Raw genomic sequence first — 21806 nt, forward strand, 5'->3', positions numbered from 1 at the left:
AAGCAAAACCTGAAACAAACAAACAAAAAACATGGAGACTGTGATTGAGATCTGTCAGTAGAGGGCATCATATCACTGGAGATTTTTGGAGTCAAACTATGTGCAGTCCAATTTATACTGTGAAGTACTGATCTGCTACTTAATGTGTAATAGTTATATTCTGTGATCTTTTTTATTTATGAAAGGAACTCTAGGAGAATGTGTTCAAATCTTGTGCTAAATTTAACATCTTTTTCTGAATTCTTATCAGGTATCTATGTGGAGATTGTCAGATTTAGAAAAAGAGTGGCACATCCAAAGATAACTAGAGCCGTTCTGTATTAATCATTGGTATGCTGTGGGTGGACAGGGACTTGCAGTAGCTACACAAAGCAAAATGCTTTTGCTCTTGCAATTTTAAGTAAAATTAGGGAGAAACTTGCTGAAAGCATCTGGCAGTACAGCGTTTTAAAGTTTTGTTAACAGAAGGAAGATGGGTACAGTGCTGAATGTTGCAAACCAGCATTTGATCTGCTGGTTTGATTCCCTTTAACAGACAATATTCATACTATTTGTTAAAATATTTTTTTGTAGTTTTCAAAGATAACTGAGACCGCTGGCTTGTCAGAAGACATCGTGTGGAACTGCAAGACCCTGCTGAAGGAGAGAGATGTGGTTCTCAAGCTCATGAATAAATGTGAAGAAATTTCAAATAAACTGACAAAACAAGTAACCAAAATTACTGAAGATGGAGGAAGCAAATGGAACATAGAGCAACCCTCCATTCTGAACCAGAGGTATGTATGTATATATATATATATACACATATATATATATTTTTCATTTGAGATAATCTTGGATAATAAGCTATGTTTGAACTCCAGGATTTTCAGAATTGTTCCCTGTGTAAGTACAGATGTAGGTCTTTGGCACACTGCAGTTCTTGGAGAGCCATTTATCTAAAGGGGAACCTTATATATCAAGGATGCCAAATGACAATTCATCTTTAGGTGATAACCTTCACGTGTTTAATCACTGAGGACCTTGGTCAGGAGGCAGATGTGCAAAATGATTTCGAACTGTTTATCCAGCGGGAGAGTGCCATGCAAAAGCTCCAGTGCTTCTGTGTAAGGATTAATGATCCTGAAGAAAGTACACAGAGGCAAGATAGTATTCACTGATCTAGTAGAGAGGTGTTCATGTTACTGGGGGCAGCGAGCTGGGAAAGTCTCCCACAAGTCCTTATTACTGGCTGCCTGGCAGAGTGTCTGCTCTGGGGTTTCCCCCAATAGATACCAGTGGCAGCCAGCCAGCAAGGTTTCCACACAACCTCTTAGTACTGCAGCCATTTATGTAACAGTGAGAGATGATAAAACATCGTGAATTGGGTTAAGCTAGGTCATTCACAAAAAGCGAGGATACCTGGTTGCAGCTTCAGTGCAGTTTCTTATGAGCAAATTTCTTCTGACTGTATGGAGAAGCTGGAGGCAGTTTACTTGTGTTCCCAATCTAAAATCAGCCCTCTCTCACTGGCTAGTTGTCTGTTCCGGCCATGATCTGTATTTTTCCATGCATGGGTGCTGGGGCATTTACTGAAGGGGATAATTTGTGTTAGGCGCATGAATTGGTAAATAAGCTCCAAGAGGATACTAAAAGTGAGTAAGGAGTTAAAGAGGGATGGCAATGTGGAGCAGGGAGGAGAATGGGACAAGGCATGTTATCATAATGGTTAAGAGGTATAAAGGTGAAATGGAAATGGCCAGCATAGTACCTGAATGAAACTTACAAGGATGAATGGTATATAGCAAAATAATTTTCTTTTGTGTCAAAACATAGTAAGAAGGGGAATTGGTCAAGAATGCTTTGTGGATTATATGTGGGGTTTTTTGTTGTTTGGTGTCAATATTGTCAATAACATTTAATTCATTGTATATTTAAGAAAATACTGATTGCGTAACTGCTTTTAATTGGTTACCAATCACTGATCTAAAAGTAAGAAATTTATTGATTCATTTTGATTGTTTAACATGTATAAGAATTCCAGCACACTACTTAGTTCAGAAATACTTTCTGATATTTGACCTGACTGATTGCATGGAATTGGAGGTGTGTTTTCACTATGCCAGGATATTTGGAGTGAGTTAAAATACAAGCAATGTTAAACATGCTGTGCTGTGATAAACATAAGTTTAAAATTGTATTTCATAGATAAACAAAAGGCAGCAACATGGTAAACCTGATATTCTTCTGTTTTGTTTTTTTTTTTGTTATCTTTTTTTCCTTCAAGTTTGGAACTCAAGCCATACCAGAAGATTGGTTTAAACTGGTTAGCACTTCTTCATAAACATGGATTGAATGGTATTTTGGCCGATGAAATGGTAAGTATGAAATGAAACTGATTGATACTTCTAAAAGTGTTCGAGATATCTTAGTTGTAATTTGGTTTGGGCTTCTTAAAAAAAAAACAAGAAAGCAAACCAAAACCAAACATTTGTTTTAGCTAGTACAATTCAAATAACAAATGAGTTCTTCAAACGTTTTTCATATCTTTTTCAATAGCAGTAGCTTCTAAGCTCTTTTTCTCAATTTGAAAGTTAAAGGTTACTTGAGATTCATAGATACTGATAGTTACAAGCCACATGGTCCTCTGATGTAATTAAACCAATTCATAACACAACAGATAATTCTTGGACCATTCATTTTCATAGCTTTGTGTAGTTAAATAGAAAATTAACTCTTCTTGACCCACAATGTGCTGTAGTGAGCCCATTACTTCTACCTTTCTCCGTCAGTTTCCAAATTGGTAGTTAACAATACAAAAAATGCAGTACAAGCACTTCCTGCTTCTCCAGAATTTTAACCACGTATTGTCAATGTACCCCTCATTCCTGTCTTCTAACAGGATTAAAAACAAGAAAGTTTACAGATTTGAAGTTTTGAGTGCTAGTTGCTTTTCACCTTGTGACTTAAAGTGAATGAGCAGATTGGTTTGCTTCACTAAGACTTAGGCAGAGTTTCTCCCATATTTTTCATGCCAGTAAGCACAAGCTCAAGAAAATTTTCTGGTAGATAAGATTATAATCTTAAATTCATGGTATAAAAGACAGGCGAGTGAGTGTTGGCAGAAATGTAAGCTTACTGCAAACAAATCTGGTTTCCATATTAAATCCTACTTCAGAAGTAGCTGGAGTTCAGTTGCATAATTGGTTCTTATTGAAAGAAATGATTCATTTCCAATTGAACTGTTGTCTGAACTTCTGTTTCTTGAAGCCTTGAGGGATGAGCTGAACTAAAATGAAAAACTTCATAAATGAAGTGGGTGAATCGCTGATGCTCAAATATTGAGCAGAAAAGACTGTTAACTTGACTGTTTGAGAAGGAATTGTTTTCTGAAAGCAATGCTGCTCGACAGAATAAATTTGTGCTGATTTGTAGGTTTTAGTTATCACTGATCAGTGTGTATTCATGTTAGGAGTATGGAAACTGTTACATTCCGGAGACTAAATTTTGTTTAAATGGATTTGTATTCTTGTAGGGCTTAGGAAAAACAATTCAAGCTATTGCATTTCTGGCCCGTATTTACCAAGAAGGTGATAGAGGTCCACATTTGGTAGTTGTGCCAGCTTCAACAATAGGTAAGTTGCAAGTCTGGAAGTTACTTGACTTTAAAAAAGAAAAAGGAGAGAAATTGTGGATGAGGTATTAAAATTAGGATAACAATTTAAAGAAAATTCCCTAAAGAATTTGAAATGGAATGTAAACCATACTGGAAGTATACTTGTTATAAATTAACCTAACATTAGACCTTACATGGATTTATTTAATATATTGCATGTGATTCACAAAAAATAAAGCTGCTTGTTACAGTTTGAACTTGTTTAGCCAAGTCTTTTATGTACTGAGTATTGGCGGAAATTCTGTGTCTTCAGGCTGTGCTTTCAGTTAACTTTTATTTCATTCAAAGCATTCAGTGCCTTTTTCCTCTTTGGTTTATACAGTCTTTTAAAACAGATCAAAATCTTAGAATGGTGAGGCTAATAGTGTGTTTTAATATTGTGTTTTGATTCTTTAATGAGATAGATCAATTAAAAGTGCAAAGAATATAGTAGAATGAAACACATCAGCAAAGGTGATGAATTTTAGGATAAACTTGTTCTTTGCAGTTAAATTGGATTCATTGAAAGACTTTGAAAAAGAGAAAGTAGCAATCTTAATTAGGAAGAAAATAATGCTCCTAATTTTTGAAGCCAATACATATCTTACATTTCTTCTAACGCATCAAAAATGGTTTCAGTTGCTCAAGACCTGTTTGAAAATGCCATTATCAGTGTCCTTTTAAAACTCACTAGAATCCATAAGTTTATAAAGTAACTCATAAAAATGCATATAATTTAAAACCTGAGGTGTGAATGTGGGTGCTTTTATGAAGTGATATTTAGAGGCACATAAATTGTAGCGGCAACTTTGGCCAAGCTTTTGTTATTCAATGCTCTGAAGCCTGAAAAGCACAGTCTACCAACAACTTCTCAGACTTCTCTGTTGGAGGATTCGGTCATCCCCAGGCTGGGTCTAACCCAGGTATAAGACAAGTGGCAATTACCCTTCTGCAGTTGCATGTGATGGTTTGAGAATAACACTCATGCACCATGTACAGAGATGTTTGTCTTTGGCCTGGTGACATTTCTGGTGGCTGCTTTGATGGCTGCACACCTGGAAATGGATCAAGTTCTGATATTTTGCCAATTCCTAGAGGCATTGTGTCTCCTGATGAAATGTTTCTAAATGAAAATAGTTGATAAATGAAGTGATTGCTTTTTGAGGAATTAATTCTTCTGGGGAAGAAATCAGGCTGAGCAGTTAAGCAGCTTGGTAGACACTTATGTTGTTTTAGACCTGGTAAAAATTCAGATTTTAATAGGAGTTTAAAGTGCAATGGCAAGAGTCATATGGAAAAGGTTTGCTTATGTTAATCTGTTGTTCTTGAACTGCTGAAGAAGTCTTCTGAAGCCTTTCAAACGAGGAGGCTTTGGAGACTGATGATTCCCTAAACGTAAACACATTTTCCAGTTTTTGGAAAGATAATTCTTAATGTTTGGGAGAATTTTAAGGTATCTGCAGTGAAGTCAGGCTTTTGTTTTAATGCTGAGGTGGTTTTGGAATTATGCAAGGCATAAGAAGAAATAACTTTGATTTTTTTTTATTGATATTTTATAGATAACTGGATAAGAGAAGTTAATCTGTGGTGTCCTGACCTGAATGTCCTTTTTTACTACGGTGAGCAGCATCATTTAGAAATTAATCCAGTCATACATTTGGTTACATGTTCAGCCTCAGAAAACATTAATTTCTCATAGAAGCATTGTTTTTAGATAATTGTTTGTATGCAGGAAAACAACATTAAATACGTGCATATAATCTTGATTTTAGTATGTATTTAAATTTTAAATGCATATGTAGTTGTACTCATGTTTTTCCTTCCGTAGGGTCCCAGGAAGATAGGAAACATCTCAGGGCTGACATTATTAACAGAGTTGTAGATTTCAATGTCATTGTAACTACGTAAGTACAGTAAAAAAATAAAAAAATAAAAAGCAAAAGTAATATAGTTACTGTCTACTGACCTCTAGTGATATAAGAAAATTTCATCTCTGCCAGTTGCATTTCACTAAAGGGCAGGATGCCTTCTTCATTCACTGGATTGTTTGGCAAGAGTTAAAGCCTATGGGGATTATTCTATGCAATATCCATTAATGAGGGAGGTGTAAAGTGTGCTTTGCTGATGAAATTCGTAGAACGAATAACTAACAAGCAATATTTAGAATGTGATGAGATGGAAAAGGAACTTCATCTTCTCCAAGTAATGATAAAAAGGCTTTTATTAATGCTGTAGCAGATACTATGCATACTTTGTAATACATTTGTGTGGATTTTTGGGAAGTGGTATGAAGAGCACTGGTTTACCAAGTAAACTGTAATTATTTGGCAATAGTAAACTTTGTTATGATTGATCATTCCTAGACAGTTTTACTTGAGGTGGCCCCTACTGTTCTTTTCCGTAGGTCTTAGAATTATACGGAATGTAATTTAGTTGTGGTAGCAGTATGTTCATGTCAAGTTTGTGTTTAACATTACTTTTGTGATTTATTCCTCTGACAGCTATAACTCTGCAATTAGCAGCTCAGATGATCGAAGTCTGTTTCGCAAGGTGAAGCTTAACTATGCAATTTTTGATGAAGGTCATATGCTCAAGAACATGAGCTCTGTACGCTACCAGCAGCTTATGAGAATTAATGTAAGAGACCTGGTTGTTGAGAGGATGGGGTGAGGGAATGACTCCCTGGTGTCTTTTCCTGTTATCCTTGTGGAAGGAAGGAAGGAATTTATATACTCATGATGTTTCAGAAACTACTGTGTGCGGGTGGGCATAAGTTGTGGTGTGGTTTCAGAAGTTTATCCTGCATTGTGATTTCTTTCAAGGGATGAGTTTCCTGTGAGATGTAATTGGTTACTTACAGCATCATTAGAATTATGACAGTGGCTCAGTTTCAGTATTATGCAGTTTTCCAGTCTTTACTCACAGTAAAGATGGTGAAATTGCTTTTCTGAACACTAAAATAACTTGTGCTGAAATACTGTAGTATTTAAGGATGTATTCTGATAGGACTGTACTAAAAAAGCTAACTTTGAAATAGCTTTTTCTTGAAGTTTGCAACCTGATTCAATGGTGTTTTTAAAGATAAATTTGGAATAAGGAGTAATAATACTGACTGACTAAGAAGTAATAACATATGATCACTTAAATTATTACAACTTATTTTTCAATATTTTCACTAAAAGCATTTTTAGGAAGTTGATCATTAAGTCGTTAAATTGTGGCTTGTACTTGCAGTTGACAACTTGTATGTAAAGTACTAATTCACCTTAAAAATATATATATTGTTTCTCACTACTGTTTTGTTTTTTTTTTTTCACTTGACAAATAGGCAAAGCATCGCTTACTGCTAACAGGAACTCCAGTTCAGAATAACTTGTTGGAATTGATGTCTCTCTTGAATTTTGTTATGCCACATATGTTCAGTAGCAGCACAAGTGAAATCCGAAGGATGTTCTCTTCAAAAGCAGTAAGTGTTGCATATTCTTTTCATAAAACTAACTTGTTTATTATATCAGTGCTGTTACCACTTGCTTCTTGGTACCTTGTAGAAACAGGTAGTGAAAATCTAGAAAATGAAACAGTAAAATAAACTATTTCAAGTAAACATATATCATAATAGGATGTCTCAGAATGCAAACTGTCCTATTAGATCTGTCTCTTCGGGTTGAGTTCTCCACTAGCTTAGAAGTCTTACGATAGTGGTGTTATTGCTGAAAATTTCACCCTACAATTGAATTCTTGCAATATTTTCCATAGAAGACTGCTGAAGAACAAAGTGCATATGAAAAGGAGAGGATTGCACATGCAAAGCAGATAATCAAACCTTTCATCTTGAGAAGAGTAAAAGATGAGGTAATGATTTATTTTAAAATATTGATTCCTTGGTATCCGACAACCTCATAATCTTTGAGACTCATGGAATTTAAAGCCAGGTTTCATCAGTGCTATTTTCACATGTTTCTCTAGGAGACTGAAGAAACTTAAGCTACTTATTTTGAAGGAGTTTGCAAGAGTGTGACATGCTGTGGTGGTTTTGGATGTTTATTGCAGCTAGGAATTTTAGTTAGGAAAGATCACTAAAAGGTTACCTGGTTCACTAAGCAGACATCAAGTGACTTCACAGTCACTTCTGAAAATTCCACTTGTTTGCATCCATTAGTGCATATCTAAGGCTGCTCTGCAGGGACTCAGCCTGCCCCTTGCAGTGGAGAGAGAGCTCTGGGACCTATTATCCTGAGGACAAGGTTCTGCTGGTAATGTCAGATCATAGAATCACCAAGGTTGGAAAAGACTTCCAAGATCATCCAGTCCAACCATCCACCTATCACCAATATTTCCCACTAATCCACGTCCCTAAGTACAGCATCTGAAGATTTCTTGAACACCTCCAGGGTCAGTGGCTTCACCGCTTCCCTGGGCAGCCTGTTCTAGTGCCTAACTGCTCTTTTGGAGAAGTAGTATTTCCTTGTGTACAACCTGAATCTCTCCTGTCACAACTGGAGGTCATTACCTCTAATCCTGTATCTAGTTAATGGGAGAAGAGGCTGACTCCCACCTTGCCACAACCTCCCTTCAGGTATTTGTGGAGAGTGATAAGGTTTCCTCTGAGCCTCCTCCAGACTAAATAATGCTAGTTCGCTCAGCCACTCCTAATAAGGCTTGTGCTCCAAGCCCCTCAGCAATTTAATTGCCTTTCTCTGAACACACTGCAGGACCCCATTGTCTTTCTTATAGTAAGGAGCCCGAAACTGAATGCAGTACTCAAGGTGCACCCTCATCAGTGCTGCATACAGAGGATTGATCTCTTTGCTGCTCTTTGCTGCTGTGAAAACATTATTTCTGGTGCAAGCCAGGATGCCACTGGCCTTCCTGGCCAATTGGGCACGCTGTTGCCTTGTTTAGCTGAGCATTGACCTATAGCTCTAGATCTGTTTCCTATACAGTCTTCTAGCCACACTGTACCAAGCCTTTAGTGTTGCCTGGGGTTGTTGTAGCCAAAGTGCTGGATGTGGCACTTGATCTTGTTAAACTTCATCCTGTTGGTTTCAATCCAGCCTGGCCAGAGCCCTCTGTAGGGCCTTCTTACCCTTAGTACTTCCTCCCAAGTTGGTGTCATTTGCATACTTACTGAGGGTGTGCTCAGTCCTCTCATCCTTAAGAGTAAGCTAAAAGAACTATTGTTTGCTGCAATACGGTTTTCACCTGGTACACTTTTATTTTCTCAGGTCCTTAAACAACTACCTCCCAAAAAAGATCACATTGAATTATGTGCCATGTCTGAGAAGCAAGAGCAACTATACTGTGATCTCTTAAACAAGCTGAAGAAAACTATGAAGGGTAACGGTATGTGACAGTTTTGTTTCCTTTTGCTGGTTTTTAATTTTCCTAAGCTCAGATTTCTGTTGAGTGGGACTACAGAGATTTTGATTTGTAAAGATGTCTAATACTAAATACTAAATATAAATACTAAAAATGACTATATCCCTTCTGTGATTTATTTTTAAATAGATGAAATACTGAATATAAGGAATATTCCTTAAAACTAATGTTCTGAGAGATAAAGATACATCCAGATCTGTGCTGCTTCTGAATATATTTTTATTTTTTTGTTGATAGAGAAAAACTCTGATATGGGAAATGCAATGATGCAACTTAGAAAAATGGCTAATCACCCTCTCTTACATCGTCAGTATTACACAGCTGACAAACTCAAGACAATGTCCAAGCTTATGCTCAAGGTAAGGGGATGAGTGGCAGGCCCTAATTCCTCAGAATTTTGCATGTAACTTGAATTTATTTTCATTGCCAGTCCTTGGATCAAAAGTGTGTCTTTGCAAATCTTAATTCACTGCTGCTGCTTTTTGTTTTTCTGCATCTGTCCAGTGTTCCAGACAAGTTCTGCATGAGTTTTAACACTCTGACTTCTAGAACAAAAATTAAATAGAGAGAATAGTTCTGGGATTGCAGTCATCATCTTTTCTATGAACCTCACTCTTTAACACATCATCCCTCCACACCAAAACTTAAAACCATAGTACTTAAGAAAATGTCTCAGGAGGAGGGCATCTGAGTTTATTACTATTTGCTGGGCAGCAAGGAATGTAGGCTATATAGACGTAAAAATAGGGCACTGATATATTGAAGTTTTGAGGTTTTTTTCTTTTTACCCATGTCTGGGGTTCGTGCCTGTGGAGCTGGGGAAAAATTGTTGCATCTTTCTCAGAGTGCAAAGAAAAGATATCTTGGGACATGCAGGAGGGTGTACTCTGAGAAATCTTCAGCTGGCTTTGAATATCTGTAGCTTTGCTAAAAATAAAGCCTGTCAGGGTTGGGGGGAAGGGAAGAAGTCATCCATTTTTATGAAGGATTTTTGTCCCTTTTTTATTCCTTCTCATGCCATCATACTCTCCAGATGTGGCTTTTCTTTTCCTCTTTCTTCCAGGCATGACATCCCTCTACCCGCCCTACATCTGGGGCTGGGCTTCCCATGTCTTCTACCATCTAACCAAGGATTGGATCTCCCTTTTAGGGAATGTGTCTTCAGGGGAAGAGGTCAGATACAGGGTCAAAAGATCGTAGGGCTTGATGGGAACTAGGTAATGGCTGTGGAGGTTGAGCATATACTTAGTTTTTGGTAGCACAAACTCCTGTAAGAGCTAAATCGTAAAGTGACAATCTTCTATTATAAACCTGGGGTTACAGATTTCTTTTGTTGCTTGCATGAGCCATGCTCTGGCATTTGTCAATGTCTAGTTGTGCTACTTTTTGTTCTTGCAGAAATTGTGGATGTAATTGTGTGTTGTTGTGTTTTTTTTTTTCTTGTCTGTGTATCAAGGTTGCTTACTGTATTATTTTCCTTCATTTTTGCTAATAGGAACCCACACATCGTGATGCTAATCCTGACCTTATCTTTGAAGATATGACAGTAATGACAGATTTTGAACTGCATTTGCTTTGTAAGCAATACTCTCATGTCAGTGACTTCAAGTTAGACATGGATCAGATTTTGGATTCGGGAAAGTTTAGAGTATTGGAACGCCTTCTATCAGACCTTAAAGAGAAGGTTGGTACTACAAATGGTTGAAGTGTCCTTTACTGTCTGTCTAGTGGCTGGCACCAAAAAGACCTCACCATCTGGTCACCAGCAGCTGTATGTGCTACTCATTTGCTTTTGTATGGAGTATGATAGTGTGATTTAATGTGTGTGCGGTGTACTGCTTCTAATGTGTAATCCTACTTTTGCACATTGCTCTATACACAAGAAGATTATACAGTGAAAGTAAGATGAGCATCAACCTATACCTCTAGATCCATTTCCTCTACACAGTCTTCCAGCCACTCTGCACCAAGCCTTTAGTGTTGCTTGGGGTTGTTGTGGCCAAAGTGCAGTACATGGCACTTGATCTTTCTCATTTTTCCAAGTGTTGAATATTGTATCCCAAATTAACATGACAATTCGTAGGAAGGCACAGTATCACTTTCACAGCTCATAAGTGTTGAATCATCTGACATTCTTTTGGCCAATTCAATAAGACTATTAATTTGGCTTAATACATGATAATTTTAGCATAAACATAAGATGCCACTGTTTTGAGCTACAGACTCAAGCTGGCTTATTTTGCAAATAAGCATGTACCAAATACTTCAAGAGGGAGCTATGGTATGGAAAAAACAGCTCAAATTTAACAGTTTTTAGCAAAAATATTTTTATAGATCTGTCATTCTTGCATTTGATTTGTGATTTCTAGGTTGCTTAATTGACTTAAGTACAAAATAACTCAAAAACTTCTGTCTCTAACTAAAGATGTATTACACAACAGAAATACTGGACATGTTTTACTAAAATTCAGTCAGCATCTTAGTAATTTCAGCTTAGTCTTTTAGTTTAGAAATCAGGGACTCGAAGTTAAATCAGTTTTAAAATGCAAATAGTGTTGTGTAGTTTATATTTGTGTAGTATAACATTTGTGTAGTTTATTATCTTTTACTGAAGCGTTTTAAAACTTTTTTTTTTTTTTTGCTTTGTCATTTCCAGGGTGACAGAGTTGTGTTGTTTAGCCAGTTTACAATGATATTAGATATCTTGGAAGTTTTCCTAAAACACTGGCAGCACAGATATATTAGGTTGGATGGAAGAACACAGATTTCTGATAGGTATGTGACTTTTCTGTTTGTTTTCTGAAGTCAATTGAAGAAATGGAAGTGCCACTTGCACTGAGGGTCTGACTTAATAACCTTTGTTTTCTAGTATATAGAATTCTGTAGTTGCTGGGAATTGACTCTAGTAGGAGTTTAAAGTTGAATTTCAGATTGCTTTAGTAAGGATGAGTCTGAAAAGTGAATTTAGATGATCAGATTATCATCTTAGCACGTCAAAGTGAAAAACTTTCACCTTTGGTGTAAATGATGTTTTGATTTGCTTTTATGTCAGCATGACTTAACAGAAGCTCGTGTGTAGGCATTTCCCGTTTCATGAATTCTTTTTTCAGGTGCTCTTTGAATTATCAAGTTATTGGTATGATCTTACTTCCCACTCACAGCTGAAATCTCTACCCTTCTTAACTTTTATGTGCAATTAGTACAAGGCAGTCGTGAACCTAAATTTTTTACTCTCCTGTCACCTGTTTTGCCACACCTCAGTTCTCCTCACTCTCCTCTACCAGCTTGTTCTTTGCATTCTGTGATGATAACCCAAGATCTTTTTCGAAACATTACTTCATTCCTTTCTCTGTATTGTCACTCTCAAAGTATGTTCTGGTTACCCCTTAGCACTGTTACACCTTTTCCTTTATGCCTAACATCTATGCTTTTGAGTTGCTTTGCAATACCACTGGCCTCTTCCTCAGATCATAATCTTAACTTCTGTGTTCAACTCTGAAGCAAGAATGTTGTTGTTTTCTAAAACCTGATGTATGTGTTCCTGTGTTCTGTAGGATACATCTAATAGATGAGTTCAATACAGATATGGGTATATTTGTGTTCCTTCTGTCAACCAAAGCTGGTGGCTTGGGGATCAATCTGACCTCAGCAAATGTTGTTATTCTTCATGACATTGATTGCAATCCATATAATGATAAGCAAGCAGAAGATCGATGCCATAGAGTAGGTCAGACAAGGTAAGGCTTCTTAATTATGATGCTTGTTTCTGTTGGAGGCAAACAGTTTGATTTAAAGATTCTATTTTAATCAGATTTCTCTAAGCCATCTCTGAATTGCTTGGCAGCTAGATGGTTGCACTTGTCTTACAATTACATGTTGTAGGTGGAACTAACCTTAACTACATTCTACTCTTATTTTTCATTTTTCCTTAGTTCACATCAGTTCTTAGCACCAGATATTTATTTGAGGACTGGTCTGAAGTCATTGGAACTGGTTGAAAAAGCTGTTTGTTTTCTTCCAAAGACTTCTAAACTTTAAAATGCTGCTCTGTCGTGAAGAATAAATCAGTCTTCTGCTTTATAGTTTCCAGTAAGGAATAAAAGGAATGAGTTGTGAGCAATAGAATGCTTTTAGTAAATGGTATTTTGCCTGTAGTATGGGACCGAGGAATGTTCAGTTGTTTCTGTTAACATAAGTTTGTTGAGACTGTACAGACCCTTGTTCTGGCTATAGGATAAAACAAGTTTTCTGTCAGTATGGAGCATAACTGGTCCAAAGAGGGAAACTGTCTGCTTTGGTATTGCCTCTACTATTTTTCTTCCTTGTTGTAAACTACTGCCACTCAAGCAAAGGCATAGATCCTTTCCTTTTGCACTAATCTGGAGAAACTGTAAAGATGTATTCATCTTCCTTTGTGCTTTTCAGAGAAGTAAAAGTCATAAAGCTGATCAGTAAAGGAACTATTGAAGAATCCATGCTCAAAATGAACCAGCAAAAATTGAAGTTAGAACAAGATATGACTGCAGCAGATTTGGGTAAGTCTCTTACTAGTAATGATTTCCCCTTAGATGACTTAAGGAGATCACTGCAATATATTATTCCAAAAAAACTGCACTCAGATTGAAGATGAGGCTATTTTGTTCCACTTTGAACTGGAAAAATAAGTCATGTCAGTTTACTTTTGAGTTTGACATGAAGTGTCCCTTGACTCTAACACACAGACCAAATGCTTGCAAGTGGATGATTGTGTACAGTTATGGGATTGTAGGCTTTCGTCATTTTATGTAAAATACTTATTGCTCTACTATTGTATGTTTTTATTCTTCAGGAGAAGAGGGGACCATTCCAGCAGATATAGCCACGCTATTGAAAGCCTCATTAGGTCTCTAAAATGTAAATAGGTGGAATTTAAGGAAGAAGTGTGATGCCATACCCCAAGGGACTCTTCTGTTACTGATGACCATGAGATTTGTGAAATTTTATAACTTTTTATAGTTTCTTCATTTTATTCCTCATGGCATTGACAGTTTTTAACACTGGTAGCATTCTTTCAAAGCTCAAAAACAGAAACAGTAGAAATCTACCAGTAGCAGATGCTGGTGAAATACTATTTTACAGAACATTTCTCAAAATGGGGACCTATGTAGTAATTGTTTTAATAAATCTGCTACTGCTTAAGATTTGTCAGTATTTTTGTAATTATTTCTACCTCCAGACTTATAAATAAACTGTCTGTTTCACTGGATTATGCTTGTAGATTTCTTTTATATGTGCCTTATTTGACAATGCTTAAGTCTGTTTCTGCTTGTTCTGGTTCATTTGATGTATTGTCCCGGTTTTATATCAGTTTGTTCAAATAAAATTCTATACATTATCAGGTTGTTCTCATGTTGTGGTTTTTGGGAAAGGAGGGTGGAATTGGTAACTTGCATGCTACAAATCAGAGGCAGCTTTCAGACTGTCCAAAATGAACTGACTTCTCTTTATGTTAGTAAATATTTACTATTATTATATTCAAATAAAAGTTGTGTTAGAATGCAGATTATGAAAATGGGAATTCCTGCCTGTAGCAGAAATGCTAAGTTATGGCTTGAAGCAGTGATAGAGCACCTGGTGGGAAGGCAGGGCCAACCCAGAGGAGCTCAAGTGCATGCAAGGGTTGGCAGTGGAGGCAAGGGTGTTTTGCTGGAGATTCCTGCCTACCTGAGGCCTTCTTGAAGGTAAGCAGCTACTTTCCTTTATTTCTGTGCCCGCAATTGTATTTGAGCAGTTCTCACTTGCTTCAGCCTACGACCTTGCTACTCTGCTGTTACTGCTTCACTCACCTTTGTATTACACTACTAAATTGAGTTTTCTGCTCAGTTTGTATTACAGTTTATTACTGTGTTCCAGTTTCTGCCTGTTGCCCCTTTGTCTTTCATTGCTCACCACCCTATTTATCCCTATCAAATTGACTCCTGCATTTCAGTTATTTATAAACAGTGATGAGATCCCCTCTCAGCCTTCCTCAGACTGATAAGTCTCAGATCTCTCAGCCTTTCCTCATATGGGAGTTGCTTCAGGCCCTTATTGTGTTTGTTGCCCTGTGCTGGATTCTTTTTTTTTCCCCATTTTTAACTTGGGAGCCTGGAACTGGACACAGTACCACATAAATGGCATCACCAGGGCAGATAGAGAGGATCATTTTCCTTGACCTGCTGCTGGCAGTGCTCCTATTTGATTCACTCCAGGATACCACCGGCCTTCTTGGTCACCACAGCACGCTACTGACTCATGGCCAATCTGTAATCTACCAGGACACCTAGTCTTATTGCTAAAGAGGACAGTATGTTGGAAGCTGAGGAAAGAAAAATAAACGAGGAGCTACAACAAAGTATACAAGGAACTGCAAGAGCAAACGGAGACTGCATATTCAAATCTATGTAAGAATGAACCTTGCTTCTTTTTCTGATGATACCTCTTAGTTTCTGAGCTGCTTAGTAGTTGGTTTATGTCACTTTTAGAGCTCAAGGAAATAACGCTCATTGAAGTGGGGGAAGGTGGAGAGTAGCTGTAAAGGAAAGCAATTTCCCACTGTTTTAAATGGATAAACCAACTACAGGCATTGGAGTCCTCTAATGAGCTCTTGTCTCCCCTTGAGCTTGGGTAAGCCTTTCTCCTCCACAGCCATCCCTGTTTTCAGCAGCTTCACAGACCTATTTTCTCCATTGGTATAAGAATAAACTGTTGGCATGTTCCATTTATTTTGTTCTAAATTTAGTTTTCATCCCTGCCACTTTTGTTTGTTGCTTTTACTGGAGAGATTCTGAGCAATCAAATGTTTTTGCAGCTGGTGTGCTTATAGGTGGTGTGCTTATAGCTGGTGCTGATGTGGGCAGCATCTCAGCTGGGCAGCTGCATTTTTTTGTAATGGCCTAACAGGAACTTGCAGAAGGCTAAGAAAGCGTTGGAGGAACTTGATGGACTAGGGGAAATGGTTTTAAGTTAAAAAAGGGAAGATTTAGGTTGGATGTTAGGGGAAAGTTCTTTACTAGGAGAGTGGTTAGGCCCTGGAACAGGCTGCCCAGGGAGGTTGTGGATGCCCCGTCCTTGGAGGTGTTCAAGGCCAGGTTGGACGGGGCCCTGGGCAACCTGATCTAGTAAATGTGTGTGTTTGGTGGCCCTGCCAGGCAGGGGGGTTGGAACTACATGATCCTTGAGGTCCCTTCCAACCCGGGTCATTCTGTGATTCTGTGATGCCTCTTCAGAGAGTGAGTAGTTTTCATCTGTGCTGCCTACTGTCCTTAATCCTCCCAAACACTTCTCTTCTTTAACCTGGCTTCCTCCAGAAACTCAACAACAAACACAAAGTATCATTGAGATTATATCTGTCCAGTAATGTTTATTATTATTATCTTTTTCTCCCCCTGAGATCCCACAGAACATTAACTGTGTTTTCCAAACTCTTGATTAGTGATGAAGGGAATGTAGTTGGAATGGCTCTACTCTACTAGATACTGATTTGCGACTTCACACCCACCTGAAATTAATTTAAAAGATTCTAAAATTAATAACTTAGCACATTTGTAATGTTTGAAGACCAAAAAAAAAACACCACCATGCATTTGCTTTTCCACTGAACAGACGATCTAAATTGTTGTCTTTGGTCTTTTCTGGATCCAGGCTGCAATAGCAGGCAGTGCTTCCACTCTATCCCTGAGAGCCGACAGCCTGGGGTACTTTTCTACCAGGTCAGCTTTATAGGACAGGAGTGTCGTGCTGCACACATCCCAGTAGAAATCAGCCCATGTTACCTGGTGAAAAGAGGGAGAAGTTGTAAACCTTAATTGGTAATCTCAAAAAAAAAAAAAAAAAATCGAGACTATGAATATTCTCTGCAAACTGTGGAGGAATATCTGCAAAAATGAAGCGTGGATTGATCTGGTTTGTGCTGGGTTTTGCTGTTATTTTAAGCTACAGAGATAGTAACTGTGCTGCAGTGCAAGGATTAACTTGATTACAAATTAGTTAAAACAGGCCCTTGCTACTAATACTGTGTTTTTGTTTTTATTTTCCCATATTTTCTTATAAATTGAGCAGCGGCTCTAAGCAGAGTTTGTAACTCACACCTCCACTAAGTAGTACAAAGGCATTTATAATGTATCAACAGCTAAAATTCTTTAAGAAATGCAGATCTATCCTGGTTTACTCTTTCTTGATGGCATGGACAGCATTCCCTTCACAATGGAGCAACTAGTTGTGCATTGGTAAGAACAAAGAATTAAAAGAATTAAAATAGTGACTTGTTTTTACAAGATTTCATTGGGATAGCATGAAATCCGTAATGTTAACAGTAGTCAACAGCTACATTTTACTGGCAGCATCATTGGAATGAGAGAAACCAAAATGATACTTACAGATTTCCCTACGAACCATTTGTTGTCTCCTAAGAAAGCATCCAAAGCTTTCAGCAGCTCGGGGGCTTTATTGGTGAGGATGTCATTAAAAGCTTTCTCCTGGGGGAAGAACAGAATACACACAACGGTCAGCAAAACTGGATTCTTGAGAGTTTCTTAGGGAAAAAAAAGATGAACAGGGAAAACTGGATAAGGTGATCGATGGTCTGACCCAAGAGCACTGAGCTCTTCCCTATGCTCACAGCGACGGGACTTGAGGGAAAGGCATAGAGCTGCATCACAGAAGGGTCAGGCTGGGTGATGGAAAAAGGTTCTTCACCTCTTCAGAGGGTGGAGGGCATGAAGCAGGCTCCTCAGGACAGTCATCATGGCCCCAAGGTGCTGGAACTCAAGGAGCATTTGGACAGCAGTCTCAGACATTTGCTTTAGTGTTTGGGTGGTGCTATGTGGAGCCAGTTGGAATCCATGCTCCTTGTGGGTCTGTTCCAGCTTGGGTTGTACTATGATTCTTTGAACTGAGTGTTATGACTGCAAGTCACAGCCACAAGTTTGCATACCAGGAATGTCAGATTTGCAGCCTGTCCTGTAACATTCCACCCCCACTCCCCAACCCCCTTTTTTTCTTTTCTTTTATATTACCACCCTCTGCAAGATACACTAAATAAATGAAATCTTCTCTTTACCCTTTGTCTCCTTCCTTCCCGTCCTTTTGCACGTCGACCACAAGGTGGTGGCAGTGGACCCAGGAAGTGCCAGAAGTACTAAAGACTCCCAGAAATCAATTTTCTAGATCTTTTGGGCCCCCCAGACGATGCTATGCAGCATATGTGCACGCAGGTACATGCAGGTTGCCTGTGAGCACTGCTCCCTTTCACGCTGAGCACCGGAGGTGTAGGAGCTCAAGAAGAAAAAGGGATGGAGCTGTCAATCCCACTGAATTAGCAGAAGCAGAAAGATTTGAGCCCTCCTGTGCTGACCTTGTTGTTCCCACAATGGGGGGAAATCTTGTGGAGGTGGAAGGGAGCAGATGACCTTAACTCAGTTAGCTTGGAGGAAGAGCCACAGAGGTCTTCCACCTTGGCATGAGGTGAGATGATGGACCCAGGGGTTGGCATGGGGCCTTTTCCAGAGAAGATATGCTCAAGTACAGATACATATGGATTATCTTGTTTAGTTTAGTGGCTGTCTTACTTTCACTTCCTGATTTTTCTCTGCCCAGGGAAACAGCGTAATGAAATCATCGATGGTGTCCACAATGGCATCAGCCAATGCCTGCTCTATTGGAGTCTGACCTGCCAGACCTGTCAGAAGCAAGCACAGGGGAGGTTAGTGAGCAGCTCGATTCTTTGTGAACATTTCCATAAGAATATGTGCTAACCAGAGTATTTTGATTCTAACAATGAGTATTTGACTCCCTTGCATCCTGTCATAATTTCACCCACCTTTGTTTTTTTCCTCCTTTACCCTCATATAGCTACCTAAAAAATGAGTTTTCTTTCCACCACCTGAACGCACAGCCCATTTAAACCTTCTTACGACACACTGCTTGCTTTTGATTATTTTGTCTTGCTTGCAAATCCGTTTTCCTCCCATGCTGCTCTCTGGTTCACCTGTGGTCATCTCAGTATTACTTCTTTCCCTTGCTCTCTTTTCAGACTATTCAGGCTTTCACCTATGTGCAGAGCCAGACCATCTTCTTCTGTTCTTTAACACTCCCGTAAGTCATATGCCCTTTCTCTGTTAACACCCTTCCCTGAATTATACCTTATGCATTTAAAGGCAATGAATATGCTGCTCCTTTTGGACACCTTATTCTGTGAGCCCTTCAGTAATGAATTGTTAGTGATGGGCACCCAAAAATGCCATTTCTGTATTTTAAAGGGTTACTGAATATTGTCACTGGGAATTTTAAAGGGTTTTATTTTCCCCTTCTGCACATACTTGTTTTTTCTGCTGCACTAACATAAGCAGCATGGTCTGAATTTGCCAAGACTGGCCAGAAGGAAATTCCAATCACATTCTGATAGAAAAAGCCAGGAGAGAATATTCAAGTGATAATTTCTGACTATGAAAGCAACACTGCTCCCAACCAGCCTCTCAACAGAAGACAAGCGGGAAGGTGGCGTGGGAGGAAGGATGAATTTCTCATCATTTTTCCCAGTCCTATATTGCTCATCGTCCTCTTCCCTGGCAAGTAATAGATCCTATCAGGGATGGAGGAAATTGGCAGTGTTACTTGACATGTGAAAACACATTATGGTAGTGCCTCGAAGAATAACACTGTGGGCTTCTCGCTGTTTCCTCAGCTGGAAAACGTGGGACATCAGGAAGTGTTCTGAAAGGCAGGTTACGTCTCTCTGTTCAGAATACACAAATAGTCTGACAGCACTTTGTTTCCCAGCCTGTCTTTACTTTGCTGACAAGCAGCACACCACCAAAATGTTTATTTTCAAGCAGACCCATTTTGCACATGAGTCTGAATGACAGCTACTGACCTAAAGCAAGCCCTGACTACTCTCTTTGATTACTTGCATTACTAAAGAGTCTTATACCATTTGGTCTAGCTGGCTGAGTGCTTTCATGGTGTGTAGTATTTAATGATGAGTGAAGTCACCTTCTGATGTAGTCTCTCTGCCAGAACAGAGCTTTTGCCTGCATCTGCTTCAGAGTGCTCTGTCTGCTGGCTGCAATCATCTCAAGTGCTTTCAAAAGCTCCTTAGCCTGGTGCTTTCTGGTGCTCGTGACAGCTCAGTTTAGCTGCACAGAAAGCTACCCTGAGAGCCACTGGGTCACAGGTGGTCATGCTTTCTGTCATGCAGAGACAGAAGGGTAAAGTTTAGTGGCTGAGGAAGTCAGACCAAAACCTGGGTGTTAGATGCAGAGAGGAATGCAGTTGGATAGATAAAGGGATTCATAGAATCTGGTAATCATTTGAGCTGGAAGAGACCTTTAAAGGTTATCTAGTCCAACTCCCCTGCAATGAACAGGGACATATCTATAGCTAGAACAGTTTGCTCAGGATTATTTGTGAGATTTCCTTTCGGTGTACTTAATGTGCAAACGGGAAGTTCTGCCAAGTGATTTCAGCTGTGAACACCATAGCACTTCTTGCTGCAGACTGTTACTTTGAGCCTTACTCTTCACTTTGGTCTGATTTTTATTCTGTACATTCCATTTGAGTAACTCTATATTTTGCCCTAGGGTTCCAGTGACTCGCAGAAGTCCTACTCTATGGTTGGGCTCATTAAGCTGTTAGTTTCTTTCTGCTTTTGGCTGTGATTGGGTATGGTTTTTCTTCCAGAGCATTAAAGGTGTCAGATGAGTTACCTGTTTCTCTGGCAAGGTATCTTGCGATTGCCAGGCTCTGGTGAATGATCACTCCATCTACTTCCAGAATGGGGACTTTGCCGAATGGAATAGCTTGGAAGAAAAAAAAAAGAAATGAAATAAAATCACCGTCCTTAACAGTGAGTTGCACTTTTACCACTCTTTAAGGGAAATCTTTGTTATCGCACTTAACAGTTTAACTGTATTTCTGTAGGGAAATGCTATAGACACAGACTAAAAAAAGACAGGTTAAGGAGAAACCACCTCACACTTCAAGAAGGCAGCTGTAGTACAGAAACCAACTAATTCCCTAAACTCATACTTTGAAGCCTGAATACATCCCTAGATATCCTGGATTCTTTATGGAGGGAGAGTTTTCTTCAGAAGCTTATAGTTCCTTCTCAGCTTTCTCCGCCCCAGGAAAGTGAATGCCAATGCTAGGCAAAGTACTGCTGAAGTCTTTGTAGTGCAGGGACCAGCTGGGGTATGAAATGGAAGATGGGCAAAGACTGCAAAGATACTTACTTGCTTGCTGTTGTTTTAAATCATAGAATCACAAGGTTGGAAAGGACCTACAAGATCATCTAGTCCAACTGTCCTCCCTTTACCATACCTACAGAAAAACCCTAAACCATATCTCCTAGCTCCCTATCCAGATGCTTCTTGAACACTGCCAGGGATGGCGACTCCACCACCTCCCTGGACAGCCATTCCAGTGCCTGACCACTCTCTGAGAGAAAAAGTTCCTTCCTATGTCTAGTCTAAACCTCTTCTGGTACAGGAAGATATGACTTTTCATATGACAATTCTCCAACAGAGATGGTGTGAAAGCTTATCTCACCAGGAGACAAGTACGGATCTCACAATGAAGCACAACTGCTAGGATATTCAAATCCATTTGACTAGGCTTGCATTCAAAAACAAAAACTCAGTACTGAGAAAAAGGCCTCCAGACACTGAGCACAGGTGATGGCAGACTAAGCAGGCATGATAGATAACCTGTATGAATTTGAGCAGGCACAATGGATACCTGTGTGTCACGGGTTACTTAGATTTACCTATGCCCGTGA

The 21806-nt window shown here is 38.9% G+C and overlaps 2 protein-coding genes across 3 annotated transcripts in view; one reads left to right on the plus strand and one right to left on the minus strand.

Annotated features, from left to right (window-relative positions):
• Window positions 1-14387, plus strand: part of SMARCAD1 (SWI/SNF-related, matrix-associated actin-dependent regulator of chromatin, subfamily a, containing DEAD/H box 1) — a 36884-nt gene extending 22497 nt beyond the window's left edge. For both annotated transcript variants that reach the window (XM_015861344.2, XM_015861345.2), the window contains 15 exons: window positions 574-776; window positions 2267-2357; window positions 3515-3614; window positions 5194-5253; window positions 5463-5538; window positions 6136-6271; window positions 6963-7100; window positions 7391-7486; window positions 8860-8977; window positions 9251-9372; window positions 10509-10697; window positions 11670-11788; window positions 12568-12750; window positions 13439-13548; window positions 13842-14387. In XM_015861344.2, the coding sequence (XP_015716830.1) occupies window positions 574-776; window positions 2267-2357; window positions 3515-3614; window positions 5194-5253; window positions 5463-5538; window positions 6136-6271; window positions 6963-7100; window positions 7391-7486; window positions 8860-8977; window positions 9251-9372; window positions 10509-10697; window positions 11670-11788; window positions 12568-12750; window positions 13439-13548; window positions 13842-13903 (1803 nt within the window). In that variant the 3' untranslated portion in view covers window positions 13904-14387. The remainder of the gene's footprint in view (window positions 1-573; window positions 777-2266; window positions 2358-3514; window positions 3615-5193; window positions 5254-5462; window positions 5539-6135; window positions 6272-6962; window positions 7101-7390; window positions 7487-8859; window positions 8978-9250; window positions 9373-10508; window positions 10698-11669; window positions 11789-12567; window positions 12751-13438; window positions 13549-13841) is intronic.
• A 1978-nt stretch (window positions 14388-16365) lies between these two features.
• The window catches only part of HPGDS (hematopoietic prostaglandin D synthase), a 30349-nt gene continuing 24908 nt past the window's right edge, over window positions 16366-21806 (minus strand). The window contains exons 3-6 of the mRNA XM_015861350.2: window positions 20737-20829; window positions 18601-18710; window positions 17410-17508; window positions 16366-16806 (exon numbers count right to left, since the gene is read on the minus strand). Coding sequence (XP_015716836.1) covers window positions 16642-16806; window positions 17410-17508; window positions 18601-18710; window positions 20737-20829 — 467 coding nt within the window. The 3' untranslated portion in view covers window positions 16366-16641. The remainder of the gene's footprint in view (window positions 16807-17409; window positions 17509-18600; window positions 18711-20736; window positions 20830-21806) is intronic.

This window comes from Coturnix japonica, chromosome 4, assembly GCF_001577835.2.
Source record: "Coturnix japonica isolate 7356 chromosome 4, Coturnix japonica 2.1, whole genome shotgun sequence".
Classification (NCBI taxonomy): Eukaryota; Metazoa; Chordata; class Aves; order Galliformes; family Phasianidae; genus Coturnix; species Coturnix japonica.